The 25,478-nt window shown below is 33.7% G+C and overlaps 6 protein-coding genes and 1 long non-coding RNA gene across 11 annotated transcripts; 5 read left to right on the top strand and 2 right to left on the bottom strand.

Moving 5' to 3' along the window:
* Window positions 1-389: 389 nt before the first annotated feature.
* Window positions 390-5,798, top strand: LOC124447691 (sorting nexin-14-like). Of its 2 annotated transcripts, XM_046998665.1 has the most exons (20): window positions 390-582; window positions 982-1,050; window positions 1,132-1,183; window positions 1,248-1,321; window positions 1,717-1,744; window positions 2,386-2,436; window positions 3,063-3,106; window positions 3,179-3,269; window positions 3,348-3,441; window positions 3,510-3,672; window positions 3,739-3,814; window positions 3,882-3,926; window positions 3,991-4,074; window positions 4,148-4,262; window positions 4,332-4,399; window positions 4,996-5,083; window positions 5,156-5,213; window positions 5,424-5,490; window positions 5,563-5,620; window positions 5,686-5,798. In XM_046998665.1, exons 1-20 carry the CDS (start codon window positions 467-469, stop codon window positions 5,787-5,789), a joined length of 1,545 nt encoding a protein of 514 aa, XP_046854621.1. In that variant the 5' UTR covers window positions 390-466; the 3' UTR covers window positions 5,790-5,798. The 2 variants fall into 2 exon arrangements, with proteins under 2 accessions (XP_046854621.1, XP_046854620.1); XM_046998664.1 differs by having other exon boundaries at window positions 4,148-4,399.
* On the top strand, window positions 4,572-4,878 carry LOC124447713. Its single transcript, XR_006948810.1, has 2 exons — window positions 4,572-4,637; window positions 4,697-4,878. It is a non-coding gene; the product is annotated as an uncharacterized LOC124447713 (long non-coding RNA).
* A 4-nt stretch (window positions 5,799-5,802) lies between the features above and the next one.
* LOC124447693 (sorting nexin-14-like) lies at window positions 5,803-9,401 on the top strand. 2 transcript variants are annotated; one of them, XR_006948799.1, is made up of 19 exons: window positions 5,812-5,909; window positions 6,179-6,307; window positions 6,376-6,446; window positions 6,521-6,570; window positions 6,850-6,959; window positions 7,044-7,155; window positions 7,232-7,272; window positions 7,509-7,558; window positions 7,631-7,724; window positions 7,795-7,852; window positions 7,927-7,992; window positions 8,055-8,148; window positions 8,231-8,301; window positions 8,417-8,447; window positions 8,515-8,579; window positions 8,642-8,733; window positions 8,816-8,872; window positions 8,946-9,124; window positions 9,185-9,401. XR_006948799.1 is itself a non-coding variant. In XM_046998667.1 (18 exons), exons 1-18 carry the CDS (start codon window positions 5,829-5,831, stop codon window positions 8,970-8,972), a joined length of 1,299 nt encoding a protein of 432 aa, XP_046854623.1. In that variant the 5' UTR covers window positions 5,803-5,828; the 3' UTR covers window positions 8,973-9,401. The 2 variants fall into 2 exon arrangements, 1 of the variants encoding a protein (XP_046854623.1); XM_046998667.1 differs by having other exon boundaries at window positions 5,803-5,909; window positions 8,946-9,401.
* On the bottom strand, window positions 9,288-16,019 carry LOC124447695. Of its 3 annotated transcripts, XM_046998672.1 has the most exons (26): window positions 15,712-16,019; window positions 15,563-15,634; window positions 15,420-15,491; window positions 15,254-15,328; window positions 14,863-15,166; window positions 14,550-14,783; window positions 13,812-13,884; window positions 13,345-13,474; window positions 13,218-13,282; window positions 12,695-12,793; window positions 12,500-12,628; window positions 12,370-12,413; window positions 12,213-12,271; window positions 12,009-12,147; window positions 11,887-11,943; window positions 11,755-11,815; window positions 11,529-11,579; window positions 11,374-11,444; window positions 11,110-11,301; window positions 10,930-11,022; window positions 10,822-10,858; window positions 10,604-10,757; window positions 10,391-10,442; window positions 9,787-9,873; window positions 9,628-9,719; window positions 9,288-9,557 (listed from the first exon to the last, which is right to left on the bottom strand). In XM_046998672.1, the coding sequence occupies exons 14-26, from the start codon at window positions 12,069-12,071 to the stop codon at window positions 9,524-9,526; spliced, it is 1,044 nt and encodes a 347-aa protein (XP_046854628.1). In that variant the 5' UTR covers window positions 12,072-12,147; window positions 12,213-12,271; window positions 12,370-12,413; window positions 12,500-12,628; window positions 12,695-12,793; window positions 13,218-13,282; window positions 13,345-13,474; window positions 13,812-13,884; window positions 14,550-14,783; window positions 14,863-15,166; window positions 15,254-15,328; window positions 15,420-15,491; window positions 15,563-15,634; window positions 15,712-16,019; the 3' UTR covers window positions 9,288-9,523. The 3 variants fall into 3 exon arrangements, with proteins under 3 accessions (XP_046854628.1, XP_046854627.1, XP_046854629.1); XM_046998671.1 differs by having other exon boundaries at window positions 13,218-13,474; window positions 14,863-15,328; XM_046998673.1 differs by lacking the exons at window positions 12,370-12,413; window positions 12,500-12,628; window positions 12,695-12,793 and having other exon boundaries at window positions 14,863-15,328.
* LOC124447692 (probable ATP-dependent RNA helicase DDX47) lies at window positions 15,959-20,523 on the top strand. The gene is made up of 16 exons (XM_046998666.1): window positions 15,959-16,158; window positions 16,238-16,331; window positions 16,410-16,533; window positions 16,610-16,674; window positions 16,945-17,016; window positions 17,298-17,368; window positions 17,481-17,528; window positions 17,935-18,006; window positions 18,128-18,186; window positions 18,314-18,371; window positions 18,448-18,530; window positions 18,611-18,674; window positions 19,234-19,371; window positions 19,797-19,867; window positions 19,940-20,069; window positions 20,177-20,523. The coding sequence occupies exons 1-16, from the start codon at window positions 16,096-16,098 to the stop codon at window positions 20,300-20,302; spliced, it is 1,338 nt and encodes a 445-aa protein (XP_046854622.1). The 5' UTR covers window positions 15,959-16,095; the 3' UTR covers window positions 20,303-20,523.
* LOC124447694 (GTPase Era, mitochondrial-like) lies at window positions 20,409-22,175 on the bottom strand. Its single transcript, XM_046998668.1, is given in 4 exon segments — window positions 20,409-20,661; window positions 20,664-20,727; window positions 21,001-21,551; window positions 21,855-22,175. Coding segments are annotated over 4 exon segments (1,080 nt in total). The 5' UTR covers window positions 22,165-22,175; the 3' UTR covers window positions 20,409-20,506.
* Window positions 22,170-25,334, top strand: LOC124449298 (arrestin domain-containing protein A-like). The gene is given in 13 exon segments (XM_047000232.1): window positions 22,170-22,579; window positions 22,984-23,057; window positions 23,297-23,428; window positions 23,505-23,567; window positions 23,724-23,836; window positions 23,909-23,935; window positions 23,938-24,035; window positions 24,110-24,206; window positions 24,274-24,345; window positions 24,605-24,700; window positions 24,772-24,781; window positions 24,784-24,858; window positions 24,952-25,334. Coding segments are annotated over 13 exon segments (966 nt in total). The 5' UTR covers window positions 22,170-22,517; the 3' UTR covers window positions 24,999-25,334.
* Window positions 25,335-25,478: the final 144 nt, after the last annotated feature.

Raw genomic sequence — 25,478 nt, 5'->3', positions numbered from 1 at the left:
TTAAAAACAGTTTATGAAGTGTTTTTATATATTTTGGAGCAAAAATAAATAGTATAGTGGTACAGTCAGCCTCCAAGATCTAGTCCTGTAATTTTGATTTCAAATCATTTTAAAACATCACATATTTATTGAAAAATATATTGTTTTCATATGTACATATTTATTTTTCTGGAGACTTAAATTTAGAATTTCAACTGGAGAATAAACAAAATAACAAGTTTATTGAACTGTAGTTCAACTAAGGCTTCACCATTGAAATCTATAAGACTTCACCCCCAGGCGCCTTGCCTCAGGGTCTCATGTGGTCCCATGCCCTAGGGCTTCGGGGACCCCCCCTGTCTCCCCATATGTGGAGGTCGCGCGTGGACAAACGGAACTGCGCGTGATTGCTGAGCGTGATTGTTTATTGAATGAAATTATGAAAGATCAATATTTCAATGGATGAAAGCAATTGTTGATACAAGAAATGGCGACTTTGAAAAAGACGGAAGAGGACGAGATAGTCCGAGAAGTGTTTTCAATTCAGCCAATTATTATTGGCTCTTTCTTTACGCTTTTGATCATCAGTTGTCTAATGCTGAGGTAACACTTTGTAACGGTTGAAATTTTGTATTTCTAGGCCTGTATGTAGTATAAGATAGTACGTGCAATGTTTACAATAGTTTTAAATTGATTATCATTGTTGAGACAATCCTCTTCAAAACTATGCAAAGGAGCTTCTGCACGAATCTTTGTTTTACTATCAATGTATTTAAATTATAATTAAAAAGTAATGAAAATTTTATCGTCCATTTCGGACGAAATCTTCTAATATATAATATGCTAAAACAAGTAAAATTCTTGGCCTCAACTTCAAGTGCTCAAGAATCCTTCAAGGATCCGATCCTCCCATTAAATACTTTATATGGACTTAAATATTGAACCAAAAATATTATTGTTGTTTATATATTGTTTGTTTTAGGTATTTCATTATTTTTTTAGATATCTTAGTATGCTGACTTGTCTTTGGGCATTGTTAGTTGGCAGTGGACTTGCTTATGTTATCTTGATGTAAGTGTATCTTTTATAACTTTAAGTTTACTTAAACATTGAAGTAAAATTAACAAGGAATTTCTTATTATTTTTTTTCAGTAATTTTCCATTTGTCCCAAGTTTTTGGTTTTTTCAAAAGCTCCGTAATAAGGTATCTAAACTCCTTTGCCCCTTGACATATTTTATAGTTTGACATAACAAACTTGATATTTTAGCCAAAACAGATCAGCGATAACATCTCAATGGCTCGTTGCTCAGTTTGTCAGAAGTTTAAATGTCAGCGACATAGGTATGTTGATAAAGTGAATGGTTTGAACTTGGCAGTAAGGTTAAATTATTGAATATGTTGATTGCGGTGTTTTGAGGAGTTGTGAGAAGGTCAGTTGGTGTTAATGTTGACTGATGTTTCAATGTTTTTAATAAAGAGTAAAGTGAAGGTTGCCATCCATATTTAAATATTTTAATGAATACCAACACCAATAGTCCTTCTCAGAAGTACCCTTACCTGGATATGGCATCTACAAACATTTATATGTATAATTTCTAATTAGCAGCAATTTTAAAAACACTTGATTTTTGAAATTTTTGAATGCATGTTTGCTTTCAAAAATATATATGTTGATGTGATGTAAATATAGCATGGTTTTCTTAGTTATCTTATCTGTGTGCGTTTATTTTATAAAGGCAAGAAATATCTGAATTTGACCTTGAGGCAAGTGACCTTATTATAATCAAAGTAGCTCTAAACATGTTTTTATACTATTTGTCTGTGTTATACATATGTTTGAGTACAGAAAGATAATGTTTACAGCTTGCAGTACTTCAACTAGAGGATAAATGTGTTAATTACCTTCATTCATGGATTGTAACTGAATATTTTTTCACCATGTGTAGTTTCATTGTTATGACATGTTGTTTGTATGCAATATGAGGGAAGAAGTAGGAACTGCTGGGATGGGAAGGGATAAAGGGGATGTAACATGTTGTTTGTACACAATATGAGGGAAGAAGTAGGAACTGCTTGGGATGGGAAGGGATAAAAGGGATGTAACATGTTGTTGGTGCACAATATAAGGGAAGAAGTAGGAACTGCTTCAGATGGAAGGGATAAAGGGGATGTAACATGTTGTTGGTGCACAATATGAGGGAAGAAGTAGGAACTGCTTGGGATGGGAAGGGATAAAGGGGATGTAACATGTTGTTGGTGCACAATATGAGGGAAGAAGTAGGAAATGCTTGGGATGGGAAGGGATAAAGGGGATATAATGTGTTGTTGGTGCACAACAAGGGGAACTTCTTGGGATGGGAAGGCATGACATATTACCTTCTATCTTAATTTTTAATGCTTTGCAGCCTTGGAGGAATCTTAAAATGAACAAAGCAATAGACGATGCCATTGAAGAGGTTTTTAACGACTTTTATATCGCTTGGAAAATTAAAAATGTGTTTAGACTTTTTCTGCTGAGTTTCTTTGTCATTTCTAAGGCTTTTTCTCTCCTTGTTCCAAAGCTATTTCTTCCTTAGTTCTAAAGCTATTTCTTCCTTAGTTCTAAAGCTATTTCTTCCTTAGTTCTAAAGCTATTTCTTCCTTAGTTCTAAAGCTATTTCTTCCTTAGTTCTAAAGCTATTTCTCCTTGTTCCAAAGCTATTTCTTCCTTAGTTCTAAAGCTATTTCTTTTGTGGTTATAAGGCTATTTCTTCATTAGTTCTAAAGCTATTTCTTCCTTAGTTCTAAAGCTATTTCTTCCTTAGTTCTAAAGCTATTTCTCTCCTTGTTCCAAAGCTATTTCTTCCTTAGTTCTAAAGCTATTTCTTTTGTGGTTATAAGGCTATTTCTCTCTTAGTTCTAAAGCTATTTTCCTTCACAGTTCTACAGCTATTTTCCTTCACAGTTCTAAAGCTATTTCTCTCGTAGTTCTAAAGCTATTTCTTCCTTAGTTCTAAAGCTATTTCTTTCACAGTTCTAAGCTATTTCTCTCACAGTTCTAAAGCTATTTTCCTTCACAGTTCTAAACCTATTTCTCTCTTAGTTTTTGGATCTTCTCTTAGAAAATTACGTATACTATTGGTACAGGTTTGTAAGTTTGTTTTTCTCTTCATTTAAACATTCGTTAATCTAAAGACTTCATTCATTTACAAACGACAGGGAAAAGTTAAGCTCAGACGAAAGATTAGTTGATGAGCTACGAAAGTCTCTAAGACACATATTTTCCGTTGTGTATCGTCGATTGATAAAGGTTTCCTATGATCTCTATTGACGTAAAGTAGTGTTTACATCACGTCCCTTACTCTTGTTCTTACGTCATATGACGTAGGTTGATGTCACCGATCTCGTTATAAAGAAACTTGTAAAAAACTTCTTACAACATCTTGATTCTTATCTAAAAGTACGAAGAAAACTTAGAGAAAGTAAGTGTGTTCAAAAACATTCATAATTTTGTGCTCGTGAAACATGAAAATGAAACTTTATCATTCAGATTCTTATACCAACAGCAAGGATATAACGTTGTTATTACTGAGAGAAAATGGTTTGAATGTACATAAAGCTTTGTATAGTAAATGGAATGAACGTCAATATCAGCGTCAACTTCTTCATTCTTTATTACCTCATGTTTTACCTCGGTCTGCATTACAATCAAGGTAAAGGACTTGGGAATTTATTTTAGTTCGCGTATCATGAACTTCATGTAATGTTTGTCTCTTTAGGAGCGCCTGTGGTCTCTTTGGTGAACTCTTGGTTTATGGTGTATTTACGACTGGGATAGATGTCATAGTTCAACCGGTATTGATTGTTGAGTTTTCCGTTATTTTCCACGAGCTTGTTTTTGTTTGAATTTTTTTCGTTTTAGGATTTTGTTAATCAACTTCTTTTGATCTTGTTGGATAAGAAATCTGTGAGTGATTATTTTTAAAATCACTTCATATATTTCTCCTTTAAACTGTTGTTTTCACTGCTAGATGGAAGAACCTTTGGAACCGAAGACAGACGAAGTGGAAGTACTCGCAAAATTTGCTAAATCACGCGGGAAAACTCCTTTTAATGTATAAATCTGTTTTCTTATGTACTTGTGTAAACCCCTATAACCTCATCAATCCCTTTATGCTCCTTTACTAGGCTCTTCAATGCACAATGCCTCAGATCATCAACAATCCTCCTGTTTTATTTCATTTTATTAAATTCATGAAGGATCAGGGTTCCTTGAAAGTTTTACAATTTTGTTTATCTTTAGGTATGAAGATCTTTGATTTGTTTCAGGTCTTATGTGTCTTGGAAACGTTTTATTTTATTGATGTTTTAGACGATTTCAATAAACGAATTCTCGTTCCTAATCTTACCCACCAAGATAAAGAAAAATTAATTGAAGAGGTTTGCTTTTGCTTAGCAGAGATTGTGCGGTATAAATAATGACATTTGGTAGCAGGGATTGTGAGGGGTAAATCGTGACATTTGGTGGCAAGGATTGTGAGGGGTAAATAATGACATTTGGTGGCAGGATTGTGAGGGTATCATGACATTTGGGCAGGGGTGAGGGTAAATCATGACATTTGGTGGCAGGGATTGTGAGGGGTATAAATCATGGCATTTGGTGGCAGGGATTGTGAGGGTAAATGGTGGCAGGGATTGTGAGGGTAAATCATGGCATTTGGTGGCAGGGATTGTGAGGGTAAATCATGGCATTTGGTGGCAGGGATTGTGAGGGTAAATCATGGCATTTGGTGGCAGGGATTGTGAGGGGTAAATCGTGACATTTGGTGGCAGGGATTGTGAGGGGTAAATCGTGACATTTTGTGGCAGGGATTTGAGGGGTAAATCGTGACATTTTGTGGCAGGGATTGTGGGGGGTAAATCATGACATTTAGTGGCAGGATTGTGAGGGGTAAATCGTGACATTTGTGGCAGGGTTTTGAGGGGTAAATCATGACATTGGGAAAAGCAAAAAATAATCCCTGATTATTTTACAGGCAAATACATTATACGGTAAATATTTTGTGAAAGGCTCTCCTGATTTCATCGAATTTGACGAGGACATTGTTGCAAGTCTCAGAAAAGGTTTTGAAACAATATTTTTCTATATCAGTCAATATACGTAGCAATATACAAACAAAACTGGTCGTTATTTAGTGTTGGAGTCTTCATTTGATCAACTTACTCCTTTGGAAATGGCAACACCTCTCTACAGGTAAGAAATATGAATGCCAATGACGAAACCAACACGAAAATATTCTCTGGCTGTACAAAACTTTCATCAAAATTATCTCCTTGATTGTTTTTCTTTGAACGAGCACAAAAATACACGAATAGCTCGAGCTAAGAATCGACATGGACTTGCTCTCAAAAGATACATATTTTCGATCTTAACGTTGTCTAAATTTAAATATCTTTGTTACAGAGCTTACGAGCACGTCTTTGATCTCTTAGAACATATTTACCTACCTTTATTTCATCAAAGTGACCAGGTTGGTGGAAAACGACAATATTTTAAAACTGTTTGTGAGTCCATAGTTTGTTTATGAACTTCTATACTTCAGTATTTCTTCATGATTTGTGGTAAAAGAGTGATCAGCCATTTACAAAACCGTCGCAAAGGTGAAAGAACTTTTCGTTGTTTGTTCATTTCATTTATTTCATTTGCTTATCTCTGTCTTTGATAGAAATCTTAAAAGAAAAACGACAAATGGTAGGAAATTGTTTACCTCTATATTTCCTTCGAAAGGTAATGAGCAATGTTATCATCTTATTTCATCTATCTTCGTAGCAGTGAACGCAAAAAATATTTAAGAATTGTTATTTTCCTATGAGAACAGGTGAAGAAATGAACGAGAAATTTGATGATGTTGTTGAAACCTTTGAGCAAATCATGGTCGATGAAACATCGGTATTGTTTACAAATATTATTGTCCTCTTTTATTTTAAATTAACTTGTTTGCTCAACTTGTATATGTAGAACAACCTCAGTTTGAAAATAACAGCTTGATAACATTACACTATCATCAAAATCCTTTAAGGGCCCGGGGATAGTATTAAAAAAACGCACAAGGGAGCTTGGGATATTATCAACAGAAATCACGAGGGGGCCTAGGGTTAGTGTTAAAAAACCCATAAGGGCCTGTCATGAAGATAATAAATCTATTGGTGAATTTTTAGGATGAGCTGTTAGAAAATTTGTCGATTGAACCTGAGTTGCTACAAGACGATATAACAAGCGTTCGAGATATGAGTACATGGAAAATAAAAATTCCCAAAGTTGCTTTTAATATAAATGGTTCAAAAGAGGCAAGAAAGATCTTTTTACGAAGCATTAAAGCTTTCAAATTCATTCTCAGGCTTTTCTCATGTTTCAGTTGGTTTCATACGTCATATCCGTCTCCGAGTGCGAATCTAACGAGGATATTCCGACATGGGACGTTAAGAGGTAAAGTTGAACTTTATAATCAAATCCTTCAATGTTCCTCAGTGATCCTTTCATATTGTAAATTTTTATTTCAGGGAACATAAGGAGTTCTATGTTTTACACAATAAACTCACGCAATTTCATGGTACGCAATTTACAAAAGTTTGCGATGAAATGGAAATTTTTCGACAAAATGTATTTCGTTCATTGTTTTACAAAAACACAAAAACGTATGCATGTTTGGATTAATAAATTTGGCTGGCTTTGCCTCTCTGTCGAAATAATTTTGAGATCTAGGTATGACCTTCTCATGTTTCAGTCGTGAATCTTTACCCAATATTCATAAATGCGTCTACCTTGTACCATGCTATTCAGTTATCTTATTCAAGCAAAGCTCGTTTAAAACATCTTTTTTATTGTTTAGGTGATTTCGGTGGAGTTGTTCTACCAAATAAGAGAAACTCCACGTTGTCATCTAGACAAGCTACGGAAATCTTTGAAAACTATCGCAATTCTTTTATGTACTATTTACAGGTATATGTTCATAAAGAAATGGCTGTTTTTTTTCTTGACTAACCCTCCTCCCTCCCCGACTTCTAACGCAATTTCTGTTGCTAGGATTTAGTGCGTAATCCGCTGATACGCGGCAGTGAATTGCTTTATCGTTTTCTTTCTCCTGATGAAGAGTTTAGTAGCATGTTTGCTCCTGATACTGTGGGGAAACTTGCAGGTAATGAACGTCAGACCTTAAGATTTGCTGGCAGGCGAGGAACAGCATACTTTTTTGTTTTGTTTTGGTGATTTAGGAAGAAAATTGAAATCAGTGGCTACAAAGTTGAAGAAAGAGGTTTGTATTGTTTGGTTTTCTAAGGTTACTCATCACAATTCCTCGAGCTGTCTTGGTCTTCTGTATAAAGCTCTGTCAAATCTCGTTTGATTACAAAATCAAATAAGACAACTTAATTGATTCCGAGGATAATTTAAGCACCAGTATAAAGATGTTAGTTTATTTTCATGTTCTTTTTGTGCAGTGAAGGATAACGTTGATGTGATTGGTGAAGATTTTTTGTGTCTTTTTTACAGAAAGGACAAAATTTGGAGACGTTTCTGAATACATTTTTTGCATCGACGAAGTAAATATTTCTCGTTGAATAGAACTTGTTTATCTGTCGTTGTGATTTAACTACAATGAATGTTTATTTCAGGCCAGCTTCAGGCAAAAGTACTCCTGTATCGGGCTCTCCTAATCTTCAAAGAAAAGAATACGAAAGAGATACAGCTGCAAACATGGAGAATTCTGTAAAAAACTTGAGTTGATTCTTAGTAATGTATTGTAGCTTCTTCATGATACATTTATATACGTATGTAGGTTGGTTCACACTGCAGCAATGATAATGAAATAAATCAAATGCAATCCCCGAGAAATTGTAATTGTTCTTTATTGTACATATTTAACCCTACTGATCCACTACTCAACCATTGTGTATGTCTATATTTTCAGTGTCATTTACGAAATCAAACCATGTTTTACATTTGCAAAATCCAGCAGATTATATTCTTTATTTGGGTATGTACATTAATGTTTATTGTTTCGTCGTCTTTTTATTAACCATTACTTTTATTTTTTAGCGATCAATTTGTTTCAAATACGAACATGGACTTTAAATCTCTTCTTGTGCTTAAAAATCGTCGCTCAGAATACTTTCAATGACTTTGTAGAAAGGTGATTTCTGTTTATTAAAATTCTATCCATTATTGTACCGTAATGAATGCGCAAATCCATCTATATCTTGTTTTTTTCTTAGATACCTAGCTTATAAAATCAATCTTGCGATGCATGAACATCATCTCGTTCCAGTTATTCATATGTTTAGAGGTCAGTGAAATGCATGAGTATCATCTCGTTCCAGTTATTCATATGTTTAGAGGTCAGTGAATTTGGTCATTTTTTGCTGTAAAGTTGTGTAATTCACAATTTTTGCATTATTTAGACGCTGTTTTTTACGATAATGACCTTCCCAGGTAAGCTATTGCTTTCACTCGCTTAACATCCTTTATTATCCTAATCTTTCCAATGGTTTTTCACTAGGACAGAGGAGGATAAATTGGAGAGGAGAGATGAAACTCTACGGGAATTATTGGATTTTTTTCCAGGTAATGACGCGAATATCATTTCTCACTAGTCGTTTTTTTATTAACGGTTTACTTGTTACCAGGTCCCTTGGTCAAACTGCTGGGGAAACAGAAATGTAACGAAGGACTGACCGCTATATTTGAACTGTTACAACATGAGCAACTTAACAGACAAGTTAGTATCAGTTGTAATCTGATGTCGTTTTTACAATTAATTCTACGTTTGTTTTCATTGGCTAGATATGTTTTCTTTCTAGGTTTTTTACACTTTGTTGGATACCATTGTGGAGGAAATTTTTCCTGAGACTTCTTCGGTTCGTTTTCTTGTTCCTATAATTTATTAGTTTGGTTAATTTGTTAGAACTTCTACACGGTTTTCATTTATAGGAAAATTGTACAGATAACGTTGATTAACATTTGAGAAGAGCGCCATTGGTCGGAACAATTATCCGAAAGATAAAACATCCGAGGATAAAAATATCCGAGAGGTCAAACACCCGAGGATAGAAATATCCGAGAGATCAAACACCCGAGGATAGAAATATCCGAGAGACAAAACACCCGGGGTAGAAATATCCGAGAAATAAATATCCGAGGATAGAAATATCCGAGGTCAAACACCCGAGGATAGAAATATCAGAGAGAGGAAGCTGACCGCTGTAATACCTTTGAGTGGAAACGTGAGTGAATATTTTGAAATTCGATCGTAAAAATTTCTCATGAACACGATAACATTCATTTTATTTTATTTATTGTAAAAGTCACGTTGTCAGTGAGTATGATTATTGTTGTTGTTGTATTATTTTATACTAATTTACAATGAAATTCACTGATTTTTTTAAATGTGAACTCTACAATGGAGAATATCCCACAAAAAAATGAACATGGACGAATATCTGCCAGCTGGGAAAAAAATGAAGTGAAATTATGGCGAATTTTATCTCGAACTTCGAACTTGAGTTACGTCATGTTAAATTCTCCAATGCCTTCTTCGCTTCTCTAAAATGAACACCCAAAGGTGAAAATTCTACTCTTCTCAACCAAATCATAACGTCGTAAAAATTCTCACTTTGCTAAGATTCCTTCTCCTCTTTCTCGTTCTTTCAAACTTCTCAAAATTCTCACATCATTCCAGTTCATATGACTGAATAGACGCACAACCTAAAAGTAGGAAACGTCACATGATCTCATCACATACGTCACAAACTGGACCGATCATTACACTGACCTGTATTTTCGTGTACACACTGGAGTCTAAAACCAAGATATCCAAAAGGGCTTTAAGCTCCTTTTCTCCCTTCATTTCTAACGTTGCCTGTAAGGAATGATGGTAACTGTATGATGAAGGATAAGAAAGGATAACTAAAAGGAATGATGGTAACTGCGGTATGATGAAGGATAAGAAAGGATAACAAAGAACTAACTTTGCGTGTATATATATATACATAGAGGTGAATGATGGTAACTGTGGTATGATGAAGGATAAGAAAGGATAACAAAGAACTAACTTTGCGTGTATATATATATACATAGAGGTGAATGATGGTAACTGTGGTATGATGAAGGATAATAAAGGATAACAAAGAACTAACTTTGCGTGTATAGATATATATATAGAGAGGTGAATGATGGTAACTGTGGTATGATGAAGGATAATAAAGGATAACAAAGAACTAACTTTGCGTGTATAGATATATATATAGAGAGGTGAATGATGGTTACAGCTGTATGATGAAGAATACATTGGAGGTTTATGAAGAACTACATAACGTTGCCTGTAAGTAACAAACGCCAGTCCCATGTACTATATACGAAACATTCAAATCAGTTACCATAGAAATGACGGCTCTAGCACGTACTGTTTCTCTACTGTCTTCAAGACGTCTAAAAACAAATTTGATGATATATTAATGATAATTATCTTAACCTTACAGTCACCTAGATATGTTAACGTAGAGCCAACAAACATTTGATGATATATCAAACAGACAAACAACAATATAAAGACAACCAATCAGAAACCGAGCTATACTAGATGTATTTACCTTAGAACGAGGCTACATCCCCTTTTTCTCATTTCTAACGTAGTAAGTAATTCAGCGACTTTTGATCTCACTTCTTGATATGGATGATCCCACAGTAACCTCTGAAGTACCTCGAAAATTTCATTCGCGTCTTTAACAAGTACGTGACGGTTACCTAGACAACGGAATGTATAGCGCGAGCAGGACACGTGACTACTATAATAAAAGACGTCATTTACCGATAAACATTAGAAGGTCGCAAGCCTGGACACGAACCTTGAAAAAATACAATGATTACTTAAAGACTACGTCGTTTGTAAGATAGGTTCAATATAAATAGTGAATACCTTCCAGTCAATGGATGTGTTTAGCTCATGAAATAAAGATTCGACAATGCTAATATCTTTACAATTCATCTGACGAACTAACAGATCAAAAACCTAGATAAACAAACATTACATTAAGTATTGCGTATTTGACACGTCGTCTACTCACCCTCCCCTCCCCTCCCCAACGTTGTCACGTACCTGGGTTTTTTGAGCTGGATTGAGTGTATTTTTCTTGATCACTTTTATTAAATGATTTTTCGCGAGAGGATGAAGGACAAATAGTTTACCAAGACATAACGAACTTAGAAATGCAAGATTTTCGTCTTCATCTTCGTCTTCAACTAACTTCTCAAGGATCATAAGAATATTTTGATACGGTAGCTCCTCGCTCTGGGAAGATTATACATTTTTTCTTACATAAACTTTATCTTATTGATGAACGAAAGAAGGATTTACGAGAACCTTTTCAAAAAAGGGGATGTTTTCCACCGTAAATAAATCATTTAATATTTCCTCCTTTAGTCTTTTACTTCCTGATAAAGAATTTTATTTCATTATTTGTAACGATTTCTGCTTCAGTTCTGATAAAATTATCGACAGAAATTATTTGTCCTCACCGTTCTTCAACACATTGTAAATTATGGTGATGGCCGATGGATGCCAATTACCTAAAGAAACGATAATTAGCGTCAAGTAATGATGCTTTAATTAATGAGTTATTGTAACTTTTCCATGGAAAATGAATGCATAAAAGATGCCAAGTACCGCGGTTATATTTCCATTAATAATGAAATAATTTAAAGCCGTTATTTTAAAGTACTTTTAAACATCTGCTGTTACAACCTGTTAAAATCAAAGCTCGTCCTGCTTCATATAAAATTCTCGGATCGTCAGTTGTTTCAATCTAATGACATTATAAGACAAAAATGAATTTGATAAGTCTTCAAATCTTCAAATAACGAATATTTTTCTTACAAATTTCCCAAGGGTTTTTCCAATTTCTTCTTCTGGACATCTTAAGAAACTGAGTGACTGCAAATAATCAATAAGACGGAAGAATTCTTTTGATACATCAGATAAATTGTTTGTATTCAAACCTTCAAAGACGCAACGATTGTTCCTTTGTTCTTTGAAAAATACCATTTGATCCAATCAGCCATTTAACCCTGTCCCATTTCTCATCAGATTGCCGCGTCGTATTCCATTGCTGTTGTTGGGTTTCTAAGATCTTTAGAACTGACGGAAAGAGAAATCTATTTTAAACTATCATCGTACTGTAGATGTTGAGTATGATTACAAACCTTTCGTTGTTCGGATCATCTTATATACAATAGAAGGCCGCCATAACATCGCTTCTTGTCTAAAGGATCATTTGATTGAAATCAATGTACCAATTTATTTTGTAATAAACAAAGTTCTATGACTAGAAAATTTTCATAATTAATGTTTATCGCATACATTGCCAATTGTTTTGCAGTAGCCTCATTATTTTCCATGTTTTTCTAATTAAAAAAAAATCCCAATGCTTATATTTGATGGTCATTGAGAATGTTGATGTATAATTTAAAATGGACGTTTTCTGTTAAACCTTGGCGAGAATGAGTTGTGTTCTATTTAAAGTAACTGGCGGTTTGGTTTTGATTTTTTTCACCACTTGACCGCCTGCTGAGCACCTACTGAGACACCACACACTTGAGCTTCGTGGAAATATTGTTTTCTAAAAAAACACTTTTTCTTAGAGTTTGTTCCATTATGAAAGCTAGTGCACGGACTGTTGTTTCACCTTCGTCGATTTCTGGTCGTTATTTCTTTCAAATGGAATAATTTCATTGATTTTTAATGAGAGTTTGTCTGAAACTTCAGGTGTGGTATCATTACCGAACTATAACGATGGGAAATTATGTATAAACATGACTTATGAATTTATTGATAATCAAAAGATGGTGATCAATGACAATTAACACTCAAGATTCCCGGTGTCAGATGAAAATTCAAAAATTTATGCAGTAATTTCGGTTGAGGTAGATCAAGATTCGACGGGAAATTAGAGATTGAAATTTCGATCGATGGAGCGACGAAAAACCGTTGCTGGACTGCGGCTTCGCTTGCATGTACACAATGGCGATCGAACAAGAGGCAAAAATGCACATTATTTAAGGCATTATTTCTCGAGTTAAATTTGAATTGGACACCTAGGACTTCGCGAGAGAGGTAAGAACAATATACATTTTCATATGAGTGAAAGTTGTGTTAAGGTCTGACTACTCCTTTAAAGTTCAGTTGGGATAAACATGAAGATTTCCTACCATTGAATCTTGACATGAATCGCTTCCCGAAATTTTGCTGGTGACCTTCGTGGTGCTGTTGACACCTTGAATTGAAAAAATCATCATGAAGGATTCTTTTGAAGAATTTACATATTTTTCTACATACTGGCAGTATTTCTCGTTTTTATTTTCACTTTTTCATCTTTCTTTTCAGCATTGATTGAAGCTTTTGTAACTCGCTCAATAACATCATAAATATTGTGAAGTTTCGTGTAAAGTTTTTTTAAAGTAAGATTCTAAAACGCAAAAAAATTAGATGTATGAGAATCACTTGTAAAATAAGTTATTCTCTTTCAGTATAAAGAAAATGATTATATCTAAGATGTATTGATGAATTAAGTAGTTTGAACCCGGGAGTATCGTTGCATGTTTGTAAATGTAGATCGTCCAGGTTGGTATAGTCCTGAGAAGGACTGTTGTTGTTGATGTTGACTGACGTTTCGACAACTTTAGCGGTAGTCATCTTTAGAGTAAAGTGAAACGTCAGTCAACATCAACAACAACAGTCCTTCTCTGACTCTATGCCAACCTGGACGATCTTCATCTTCAAATAGGTAAACATATTAATCTTACATGTATATCGTTGACAGTTCTAACGTTTTCTAACTTTTCTTTCCACAGGATTTCAGGTGTAAATAATGGTTTTCTACACGAACATACAAAACAAATGTATAACAAAATCCTTTCAATAATGTGTAATCCTATGAAAGAATGTTATATGCAAGGTGACTCAACGGGATTTTTCAGGTTCATGAGACAATTGCTTAAATTGTCCAGCAAAGTGCGAAGATCATATCTTCATTCAATGTGTAATCCTTTCAATAATTACATATGTATTTCCATAACATTCCCAGTAAACTTTGCGGGTTTCAACTCTGCCTTTTTGGCATTAGCGATTCTTTTTAGTAACAATGAAACTTCACTTTAAAACTACCATTTAAACTTTAGTTTAAAAACGAATGTAAATTCGACAAAAGAAAGGGACAATATTCAGATCTATGAACGTTACCAATGCTTGACAATAAAAATATTTTCCTTTCACCTTGAACACGAAAAGATTCTCATACTTTAGGAAGAACTTTTAAAGAATTAAATAACGTTAGTTTTTAACAAATAGTCAGATGTATAGCCAGCCCACAAATTTGGTCGTGTAATGTTAACTTTTCTGTGTTCAAAGCTTTGAAAACAAGATATTTCTAAGGAAATGTCGCCGTTCTTAATTTTACATCGCAACATTAAACTTGCAGGCTGACTTCGCAACTGCAAATAGTAAATCAATGATTGGATTATTCAATAACAGAAAGTAAATACTTTTTCGTTTCTGTGTCTTTTTAAATATATCATTTTGTAAGCGGCAATTACTGTCAGTTTCATCATTTTCTAAATCAACACGTTTATCATCCGATGGTGATGTCTTCACGATGACGGGAAGCAAAGTTTGTTTTTCTAATGAATCTTTAAAAGTATCATCGCTTTGTTCAAGAATGTTAGCAGCAATTTCACTGTTATTTTGTTTGATATCATCACAAGAAAGTTTCATTGCGTCTAAAAACGAAAAGATTACCACACAATGTGAAAATGGAGAGTCCTTTCATAGCCTTGATGTACTTGTATGAATTCTTACCATAATGCAACAATTTCTGGCTGTCGTCAAGAACTGTTTTAGTGACAGCGTAAGTTTTCTGCAGCTTGCTATGCGATATTTTATAATAACTCCCGACGTTAGAAAGCATTCTTTCATATCTTGGCGATGAGACTTGTTCTTCGTCGCATGTAGCGATGTAAGTGTGCGAAAGTGTCTCTTTAAGATCATTGCAGGAATTGCATTTGATAAGATTTCTTGCTTTTTTATCGCAGTCGACAAGTAACTTCTCTAAACGATTTTCTAGCCATCTAAGTCTTTTTTTTGCCTTCTCTACATTTGTTGACTGAAAAACACACAAATGCTATCGTTTCTTAAAATTTCGAAACGGTTTAATAATTTCAAGATCCTCTATTAAGAAATAACACCGTACTTTCCTTTTAAATTTTTTTGCTTTTTCAACATCCAAACGAGCAAAAACCAGTTCATTACGAACTTTTAATATGATCTGTCAAATCAATGAATACAAATTTATTTTCTTCGTTATTGTAATCCTGGATTTTTTTACGCTTTCCGCATTGCAAATAACTTTAAATTACCTGCACAAAAACAATCAAATCTTCGCTTTTTTCTACAATGTTCTTTACGGAGTCTACCGTTTGCAGATCGAGCTAAATGTTTATGTAAATATGATTTTTTAAAGATAGCCATCAATAATCAAAGCAGCTATCATGCTATTCACCTCTTCGTCTGCCAAGTTTATTTCATCAAAAAGATTTTGCAGTTTCACTTGACTTTCCCTAACATTCTCCACCTTTAAATATGAGAAAATTTTCGTTCAAATAAGCTTCATAAAGTAGAGGAATGATGACTTAACCAGCAGTTTTATACCTGTTCATTTACTAAGCCACTAATTTTTTTCGATTTTTTTATCAACTCATCTGTATTTTCTCTGGATTGTACCAACAACTGTTCACCGTCAATTTCATCATTACATACAACACGAATTACAGGCAATGTTGTCGTCATAATAACGACTTTAAATGACAATCAATAGCTGCTGTTTATAAGCAGTAACATTTATGACAGATTGCAGTAATTTTCATGATTTTTTTTCAACCACGAATAGATTTTAAAAGGTTTATTCTGACAAATACGATTTTATCATCTTGTCCGCCATGATGGTTACCTAGCAACGCGTTCAGTAACCATGGTAACTGTGGTCATGCCGAAGCGTCCCGTCAATAATTTCGCGAAATATTTTACGTTTTCAGCATGGCGGATGAAATGGAGGAAAACCTCGCTGAAAAGGAAGAAATTTCTAGTTTTAAAGACCTTGTAAGCGTTAAGTTTTCTTTTTAAATGGGATGATACGATAAATAACTGTATGAAATGTTTTATTGCGCTATTTTATTCAGGAGTCACAGATATTTTGTGTGAAGCTTGTGAGAAAGTCGGATGGAAAAAACCCACAAAAATTCAACAAGAATGCATTCCTCTGGCATTGCAAGGTTTGTTAGTCGAACTAACTGAGTATTGTGGATTATTTGAATCTTTAATATCATTAATGTTATTGTCTTTTAACATAGAGAAAGACATTATCGGTTTAGCAGAAACAGGCTCAGGCAAAACGGGAGCATTTGCTTTACCTATACTTCAGACATTACTTGATAATCCTCAAAGACTTTTTGCTTTGGTTCTTACTCCAACAAGGTATGCACATTGTAGATAATTACTTCCAATTTCCAAACATCGCTAGTTAAGACATTTTTATGTGTTTTTATTTAAGGGAACTTGCATTTCAGATATCTGAGCAGTTTGAAGCTTTGGGATCTTTAATTGGTGTGAAATGTGGTAAGTATTGTCATGTGGTCATTCTGAGTGTAATATTTTATATTTAAATTTCATGATTTTAGCATGGAGGTATTTGTATCAAAGCTTGATTTAGAGGATGTATGAAAAATGTGAATTTTAGCATCAATTGCTTGAAAGTTATAACAGCTACTCAACAGTTTTATATTATGCTTGTATTATGTATAGATATCAATATATTGCTATCTATATCCCATGATGTCCTGTAAACTATAAAATGTCTCATATTTTCTATAATGTTTATTGTTTCAGCTGTTATTATTGGTGGTATTGACATGATGTCACAGTCGTTGGCTCTTGCAAAGAAACCTCACATTATTGTCGGTAAGAATTTACTACAACAAACTCATTCTCCAGCGAGTCTAATGGTCTAAACATAAAATAGACATTTAGCAAAATTATAGTGTTAAAGATTTTGTTTTACCCAAAAACCAACATGACATTTCATAAAATAACAATGCTCTACCTAGTCTTGATTATTAAGTTTGAATAAAATATTTTGTTCAATCTCCATGGTCTGTTTGCTACTTTTATTGAAACTATCAATACTGAATATTTATTGATTTGAACACTTTATTTTACTTTTTTGTTTTATTGGTTAAAAGCAACACCCGGACGAATTGTTGACCATCTTGAAAACACGAAAGGATTCAATCTCAGACCTTTGAAGTTCTTGGTATGTTTCAATTTTTTCATGTGCTCACTCTAGTCCCCAGTACTTGTAAATGTTTCATGAGTATTTTAGTTATTATTTAATACTTGATGTAAATTTAAGATAACTATTTTAGGTGATGGACGAAGCAGACAGAATTCTGAACATGGACTTTGAAAAAGAGGTAAGTATGACTGGTGCTTAATGCAAACTTAGGATATGGAATTTAAAATGTTTTTGAATTGCTTTTACACGCACAATATTCTTAATAAGTAAATGTTTTGAACCCGGGAGTATCGTTACATGTTTGTAAATGTTGATCATCCAGGTTGGTATAGTCTTGAGAAGGACTGTTTTTGTTGTTGTTGACTGACGTTTCGACAACCTTAGCGGTAGTCATCTTCAGAGTCATCTTCAGAGTCAAAACGTCAAAAATTTTGACTCTGAAGATGACAACCGCTAAGGTTGTCGAAACGTCAGTCAACATCAACAAAAACAGTCCTTCTCAGGACTTTATCAACCTGGACGATCTACATTTACAAACATGTAACAATATGTTTTATTTAATATTAATTTTCTTTCATCTAAAGGTTGACAAGTTATTGAAAGTGATTCCTAAAGAAAGAAGAACATATTTATTTTCCGCTACAATGACAAAAAAGGTAAGTTGAATTTTCTCTGAAAAGTCATGTTTAAAGTTGCAATTATTCAAAAACAAACAAACCAGATTTGCAATTATTCGTACGTATAAAATTCTAACATCACAATGTTACGTCCAATCAGGTGAAAAAACTTCAGAGAGCATCGTTACAAGATCCTGTTAAAGTAGAAGTTTCAACAAAGTAAGCATTTAAACCAATCCTTGTTGATGTGTCTTTGTATCCTATAACATTGCACATGTTTATCCCTTAATATCCATCAAAAAATCCAACAGTATCCTACAATTTCATTCTTGTTTATGTATCACAGGTATACAACCGTTGAAAAACTTCTACAAAGTTATATTTTCATACCAAGCAAGTACAAGGTGAAATAAAAATTGTTTCTATCATTACAGAAAACTTTTTTGACTACCTGCGTATTTGACTATGTGTTGTTTTAAGGACTGTTATCTTGTTAGTATCTTAAATGAGCTCGCTGGGAATTCCTTTATGGTGTTTTGTGGTACCTGTAACAATGTGCAAAGGTAAGATTCTTGTTTCAACTTTACATTTTATTCTACATCAAGGAAAAGGTTCATAGCTGACATTTTCATATATTTTACAGAACGTCATTATTACTGCGTAACCTTGGTCTTCATGCCGTTCCTCTACACGGACAAATGAGTCAGGTGAATTTTTTACTGTAAACTTTCTTGGATATTATAGTTTATTTTATGAGAAGAACTCTTGTCAACAAATGCACTGTTTTCGAAAGCAAAAATCTGTTTTCGGTGCATGCTTCACGATACTCTGAGATACGGAGGGCACTAGAACGTCGCATATTGATTATTGACGTTTCAATGGAAGATATAGCTCTCGACACGCTTTGCCATTTTGGGATGACAATAGTAAACTTCAAACCACTGTAACGCACAAAGTTACTCTGTGTTTGCAAGGAGACCATCGTTTCGACCAACGTTTTGGTTCATAAGCCTTTGTAACTTAGCAATACTAAGCCTACCCACGCTGCTATTCGACATCTACTGTACATGATATTAATATGAATTGTGGTGTAATTAAGTAAATGTCGTTGATGGAAATACAAAACAAATATATGAAACATTTTATGTGATTGATTCAAATTACGAATAAAAGAGCAGTTTCCTCTTTAAACTTTTCACAATCCCTGGATTCCTAACAATCAGTAACAATGACAAATTTATATGATGTATTCATTTTTATTACCAGTCAAAACGTCTTGGTACTTTGAATAAATTCAAGTCAAAATCCAGATCTATCTTGGTCGCAACAGACGTCGCAAGTCGAGGTTTAGATATCCCTCATGTTGATGTTGTCATTAATTTTGATATTCCTACACATTCCAAGGTAAATGATGAAAACTTTTTCAAATGAAAGGTTTAAACCTGGGAGTATTGTTACATGCTTGTTGATGTAGATTGTTCAAGTTGATGTAGTCTTGAAAAGGACTGTTGTGTGTTGGTGTTAATATTGACTGACGTTTCTACAACTTCAGCAGCGGTAGACCATCTGCAGATGTGGTCCTTCTTGACTCTGAAGATGTCTACCGCTAAGGTTGTCGAAACGTCAGTCAACATCAACAAAAACAGTCCTTCTCAGGACTATACCAACCTGGACGATCTACATTTACAAACATATAAACTTTTTCCTTAAAAAAAACACGTCAATATTTTTTATGAGAAAGGAACTCATAATTCCAACAACATATTTCACATTCAATATTATTTATTCTTTTTCACGTACACTAAACATCAATTTCTGTATTATTACAGGACTACATACATCGTGTTGGTCGCACAGCTCGCGCGGGGAGATCTGGTAGAGCCATAACATTTGTCACTCAGTAAGTCCATTATATTTGTAATTCGTTATTACACAAGATAACGAGTGTATAAATTATTTATTTACCTTTCAGGTATGACGTTGAGTTGTATCAACGTATTGAGGTATTGATTGGAAAAAGATTACCAAAATTTGACGTCGTTGAAGAGGAAGTGATGGCGCTTGTAGAGCGAGTTACTGAAGCACAAAGAATTGCAAAAATGGTCAGTTGTTTTATATTTTTTTAGCATGGTCCATAAACCAACCCACTTTTATCTTACTGTGTCCATGTACTACATTCTCCTACACTTATGTACATCATGTATTGTAGGAAATGCGTGAGATGGAAGAAAAGAAAAAACGACCCAGGCAGGACAAAGATATTGACAATGAAATGCAAATACCAAAGAAAAAAGGAAGAACTAATTCAGCAAATAAAAAAAGAAAAACAAGGTAGAAAAATATGTGAAAGTTTACATGGAAACTGAAGATATATTTTAATGGTTGATGGAAGAAAATTGAATATCTAGGTCAAGTCAATTTTACCATTGATACCAAAGGAATTTTCTTCACAAGACATAGATTTATAGTATATTTTCTGATTTACTGCACAAGAATATGAATATTTATTTAACATGTGAATGACAATCATAAACAATTGTTAAATCATCGGCAAAAGATTGTTAACCATCGCTTTAGAAACTCCAACTTCAATTGTCAATTGAACATTGCAACCAAGCATATTTTCAATTTCATATTTCACACTTCTTTCAAGTTCACCAAACTTTTCTAAAATACATCGCCGTTGACTTTCACAGGGCAAAACAACTTCTGATGAACCTTCAAGCTGCCATCTTCATTTTCTTCACAAAATACATTTACCTAGAATACTTAAAACTGTCACATCTTTGTCTAATTTTGAGGACTGTTGGTGTTGTTTTTGACTGACATTTCGACAACCTTAGTGGTAGTCATGTTCAAAGTCAACACCAACAGTCCATTCATCAAACCTGGATGATTTACATCTACAAACATTCAATGGTACTCTTAGGTTCAAACATTTACATTAAAGAAAAATATTTGAAGAAAACAGAGGATGTTAAATTTAGGAAACTCATGATTATCATGGTGAATAAGTATGCTGGCTCAATGTACCTGTTTGGTTTGCCAAGGTATTTCATGTTTGTATAGACTTAATAATTTCCCTCGAAATACTTCTGCTATTTGTTCTTGAATATTGAGATCGGTTGTGACACCAGGTGAATACGGCCAATCATCTGGTTTTGCTTTGGCAATCAAGTAGTCATTTAGTTGTTGAATACCATCACCAGATAGCGCAGATACCATGAATACCTGATCAAACCTATTCATCCCTCCTTGTGGTAGATATCCCCATTTATCCTTTTCTCGATCTTTGGTGAGAACGGCAGAATAATGAAGAAGTTTCACTTTGTGTCTGATCAAATCAATCTTATTTAAAATCAAAATTGTCTGCAGTTCAGGTTTGGTTTCCAGTAAATTCAATATTTCATGATGGATTCTTATACGTTGATATTTATTTGATGAGTCAGTGAGTACGGCAGCCAAATCAACCTCTTCAAGACAACTAGCTGGAGTGCGTAAATGTTCTTTTGTCATTTTTAAACGTTTACCATCTTCAGCTGTAACAACTCCAGGTGTATCCAGTAATACCAATTGACTTTCACCTATGAACCCATTAACCACACAATGTCAGCTTATTTATGGTAGGTCTTGTTAACTATAAAGTAAATGGTTTGAATCCTGGAGTATTGCTACACGTTTGTGGATGTAGATCGTTGAGGTTAGTAGAGTTCTAACGACTGTTGGTGTTGATGTTGACTGACATTTCGCTCACCTTGACTCTAAATATGACTACCGCTAAGGTTGTCGAAACGTCAGTCAACATCAACAACAACAGTCCTCAGGACTCTACTAACCTGGACGATCTACATCTACAAACTGGAAATCTATCATCTACACTACATTACCTTCTGTACAAACTCCAAGAGTACGTTGTCTTGTTGTATGTGGTACTGATGTTACTATAGAAACCTGATTACCAACAAGACCATTTACTAAAGTTGATTTGCCGCAGTTAGGTTCTCCAATGATTGCCACTCGTAAAACTCGCGTTCGTTTATTGTTCTCATTGTTTTCGTTTGTGGAAGAATTTCTTATCGTCGCCGAACTAGTAACTGACCGTTCTATTCTACATTGAACGATTTTACAAAACAAACTTCTACATCTCTTAAAATGTCCGCAAAACCTCCAACTTGAAGAACTTGTTATGGCAGCCATTTTTACACAAATAATTTAGAAACAAGAGTTAATTAAATATTAATCAATTAATTAATTTACACGAACTTGTTACGTAATTTTACGAAACTTTACGAAGTTCTATCTCTCGCGAGTACGTCACGAGACTCGAGATTTTCACGGGTTTCTTTGCACATAAAGATTTTTGTATTATGAAGGACCATCCCTTCATATTTTCCATTCTTTATTGTCGAATAACCCATGCGCATCAAACGAGGGAATCGTTGATAATTATCGCGATAACTTATTTTATTTCATGTCATATTCGATTAGCAATCATTTGGGACAAATTTTATATTAAATAAAAGCTTTTTTAATAAATTATATCAAAAATAATGAACGAAATTTCAATTCGTACGAATAAAGGAGAGTACGTCGGTGGAGACATAATTTATGGGTAAGTAATGTTGTTTCAAAAAATTGATCTGTGACCTTTAGTAACATTCTCTGTTACAATCAATAACTATCAAATCAACTTGACTTTTCATTGTTCACAGTAGCAGGTGCCTGTATCATAACAAACAAATATTCTAAATTAGATGTAGATATGATCTTCGCACTTTGTTGATCCCGTTGAGTCACCTGAATTTTTCAGGTTCATGAGACAATTAGCTCATCAGCTTAAATTGTACAACAAAGTGCGAAGATCTATATCTACATTTAATTTCAAACACCGCACAGCATAAAACATTCTTTCATAAAACAAATATTCTTTTGTATATGCCCTCGAACATTGCTGGATTGCAAGTTGAGAATAATGTGAAGAAAGAGAGTTTATGTAAAGTTTTTGTTTATTTGCAGGACTGTCTATCTCTGGATTAACCAACCAACATTAGCTAAAGAAATAAAGCTCAAAATTAAAGGTTATGAAAAATGTGAGTATTTTGTTGAAATATTTTTTTTGCTGGTTTTGATTTGAGTGTGAAGTGACACTGTTTTGTCGTTTTTGACGAATTTTTATCACAGAAATGAAGTTTATTTAAAATAAAACTTATAAATATGAGTTAAAACAACACCAGGGTTTGAGTTGGGCTGAAAATTCTGTGTTATAATACTAAAGTTGTTTTTGCATCTTTTCTAACTTTTACAGATAAATTTTTTTCTATAATTATAGGCAAATGGGATTATGTAAAACATGTTAGTCGTGAAGGACCTGATGGAACGACTGAATGGGAAACAATTGAAGGCAATGTTAAAGGAGATCGAAAGTTCTTTGAAACCGAGTTTACATTGGTTGAGTATCACGGTATAACTGAAATTTATATAAATATACAGGTTCAATGCTTTTGTTGTAGATTCAAATTTTATATTTTAACATATAGATGGAATTCCATGTGGTCATTATGCATATCCTTTTCAATATCCTCTTAGACAAGACTTACCTGGTACTAATTAATACAGTTATGAAATATAAAATATTATGTATATTGCAATGTATAAATTTGAATTTCTTGAGAAATATGTACATACATGTACATAAGATATTCTTTTATTGAGAATAGAATTTTGGTTTTTCCTAACTTGTAGCTGTTTAAATTTAGGATCATTTTGTATGAAAGGCAAAACTCCAGATTCATATGAAGGAAATGACTGGCAGGCAGATATAAAATACAAAGTTAAAGCCAAAATGGAAGCTTCTGATAACAAGTTGAAGGTTGTTTAACAGATGAGGTTGCTTAATTGATCACAAACAAATTCAGCCTCTCATATACTTTCTGGTTTTTAGGTGACCCAACCATTGATTATAATGACACAAGATCTCATTTAAATTATCAACCAGAAACACATGAGAAAGAAGAAACAGTGCGATTGTGTTGCTGTATCCCCAGAGGAAATGTGAAATTAAGTGCTCGGTTAGAAAAGTCTTTAGTTGTTACACAGTTGTAGGAATAAAGTACAATTGTAAAATTTATTGTTTTTGTTTTAGTTTGGATAGTGATGTTTATGAGGCTGGATCCACAGCAAGAATTCATGTTGATGTGGTTAACGATTCCAGTGTTGATATCGAAAACTTTGTTCTTAAGGTTAAAAGAAGAAACCAAGTGTGAAAACATCATGTTCTTACGATTTTGAGAGAATTTTTCATTGCAGTTAATGCAGGTGATTCATTTAAAAGGAAAGGATGATGATGATCTTGAGAAACTAATATCATTGACAAATACAGTATGAGTCGCTCACGATGGTTGCGAGAAAGAAAGCAAGAAAGAATGGTTAGATGGTCTTTCTATTCTATTAATGTTTGATATCTAATGTATAGTTATAATGGTTGATTCTTTGATAGTGATATTGATTTGGAATTAAAATCTCCGGGTGGTAAAATTGAACCAACAACAAAAGGTGACCATATAGAGGTATGTAATGATGTCTTTACTCACCATTTCTGAGAAAACATCTTTCATATAAAAATTTTTTATTATTTTAGTGTACTTATCATATTGACATTGAAATGCAAGTGAATTGGGCAAGGGACATTGAAATTCATGCACCTATTACCTTAATTGCACCTTCAAATACCTGGGTAAGAGATATTGTTGTTTTCACTACTATTTTCTATTGTTAATAATTATGAATGTCCGGACTTGAATTTAGTGGAATGATTGGTGAAACCTCAGTGGGTGATGAACTGTCAGCCAGTACCAGTTCAAGGACCATGTGCCGTACCAATAGCTGTGACAGGTAAAATGTAGTTGTTGTAATAAAGAAATTAAACATGCAGTCGAAGATGGATTGTTTTTGGAGAAATATTAAAACAATGGCGTTATGTTTCAGGTTCTCAAACTTTCAACAACATTCCTGGCTTTGGACCTCCGCTATAAGATGAGAAAACATTCAAGATAAAATTCAAAATAAGAGTGTTTGGGTGCATAAAGTAGGAATTATAGGTGTTGTTGCTTAAAATAATTATGAATATGAATAATGATTAATTTTGTAAGAATATAATAATTACATAATAACATTCCTTTCTTATTACATAACAAATCTAAGAGATTAGTAAGTTATGTCTTGATTCTTCATTTAGCACTGACATATAACTTAAATTAGAGATGTTACTGCACAAACTACAATTTGCACCCATTTTGTAAACTCACCATAATCTGATGTATTTGACTTGTTATGGTTAAAACTGTTAATTATTATCTACGTCGGATGAATTGTCTTAGTGTTCCAAGTCACTTCGCTAATTATTGCCTAAGTAACTCCAATGACTGACCATTTGAAGAAGAAATTCTTTTATGCATAGTTACACACAGTGTGCGAATTAGTTCAGAAAAAACGATGTGCAATTTTTTGACAAA

The sequence above is a fragment of the Xenia sp. Carnegie-2017 genome, unplaced genomic scaffold (assembly GCF_021976095.1).
Source record: "Xenia sp. Carnegie-2017 unplaced genomic scaffold, XeniaSp_v1 HiC_scaffold_23, whole genome shotgun sequence".
NCBI classification, from domain to species: domain Eukaryota; kingdom Metazoa; phylum Cnidaria; class Anthozoa; order Malacalcyonacea; family Xeniidae; genus Xenia; species Xenia sp. Carnegie-2017.
The sequence above is the reverse complement of the archived record's forward strand: the minus strand, read 5'-3'. Positions and strand labels throughout refer to the sequence as shown.

What these genes read in the sequence shown, in the direction of transcription:
- LOC124447691 (XM_046998664.1), top strand. Translation starts at nt 467, where the DNA reads ATGGCGACTTTGAAAAAGACGGAAGAGGACGAGATAGTCCGAGAAGTG. An exon ending in TAGATGTCATAGTTCAACCG is followed by an intron (nt 3,815 to 3,881) that starts GTATTGATTGTT and finishes TTTTCGTTTTAG; the next exon opens with GATTTTGTTAATCAACTTCT. An exon ending in TCTTGTTGGATAAGAAATCT is followed by an intron (nt 3,927 to 3,990) that starts GTGAGTGATTAT and finishes TTTCACTGCTAG; the next exon opens with ATGGAAGAACCTTTGGAACC.
- LOC124447693 (XM_046998667.1), top strand. Translation starts at nt 5,829, where the DNA reads ATGAGAACAGGTGAAGAAATGAACGAGAAATTTGATGATGTTGTTGAA. An exon ending in CCGACATGGGACGTTAAGAG is followed by an intron (nt 6,447 to 6,520) that starts GTAAAGTTGAAC and finishes TTTTTATTTCAG; the next exon opens with GGAACATAAGGAGTTCTATG. An exon ending in AGTTATTCATATGTTTAGAG is followed by an intron (nt 8,302 to 8,416) that starts GTCAGTGAAATG and finishes TGCATTATTTAG; the next exon opens with ACGCTGTTTTTTACGATAAT.
- LOC124447695 (XM_046998671.1), bottom strand. Translation starts at nt 12,071, where the DNA reads ATGGCTGATTGGATCAAATGGTATTTTTCAAAGAACAAAGGAACAATC. An exon ending in CGACCTTCTAATGTTTATCG is followed by an intron (nt 10,758 to 10,821) that starts GTAAATGACGTC and finishes TCCGTTGTCTAG; the next exon opens with GTAACCGTCACGTACTTGTT. An exon ending in GGAGAAGGAATCTTAGCAAA is followed by an intron (nt 9,558 to 9,627) that starts GTGAGAATTTTT and finishes TGTTCATTTTAG; the next exon opens with AGAAGCGAAGAAGGCATTGG.
- LOC124447692 (XM_046998666.1), top strand. Translation starts at nt 16,096, where the DNA reads ATGGCGGATGAAATGGAGGAAAACCTCGCTGAAAAGGAAGAAATTTCT. An exon ending in CATTCCTCTGGCATTGCAAG is followed by an intron (nt 16,332 to 16,409) that starts GTTTGTTAGTCG and finishes CTTTTAACATAG; the next exon opens with AGAAAGACATTATCGGTTTA. An exon ending in ACCTGTAACAATGTGCAAAG is followed by an intron (nt 18,531 to 18,610) that starts GTAAGATTCTTG and finishes TATATTTTACAG; the next exon opens with AACGTCATTATTACTGCGTA.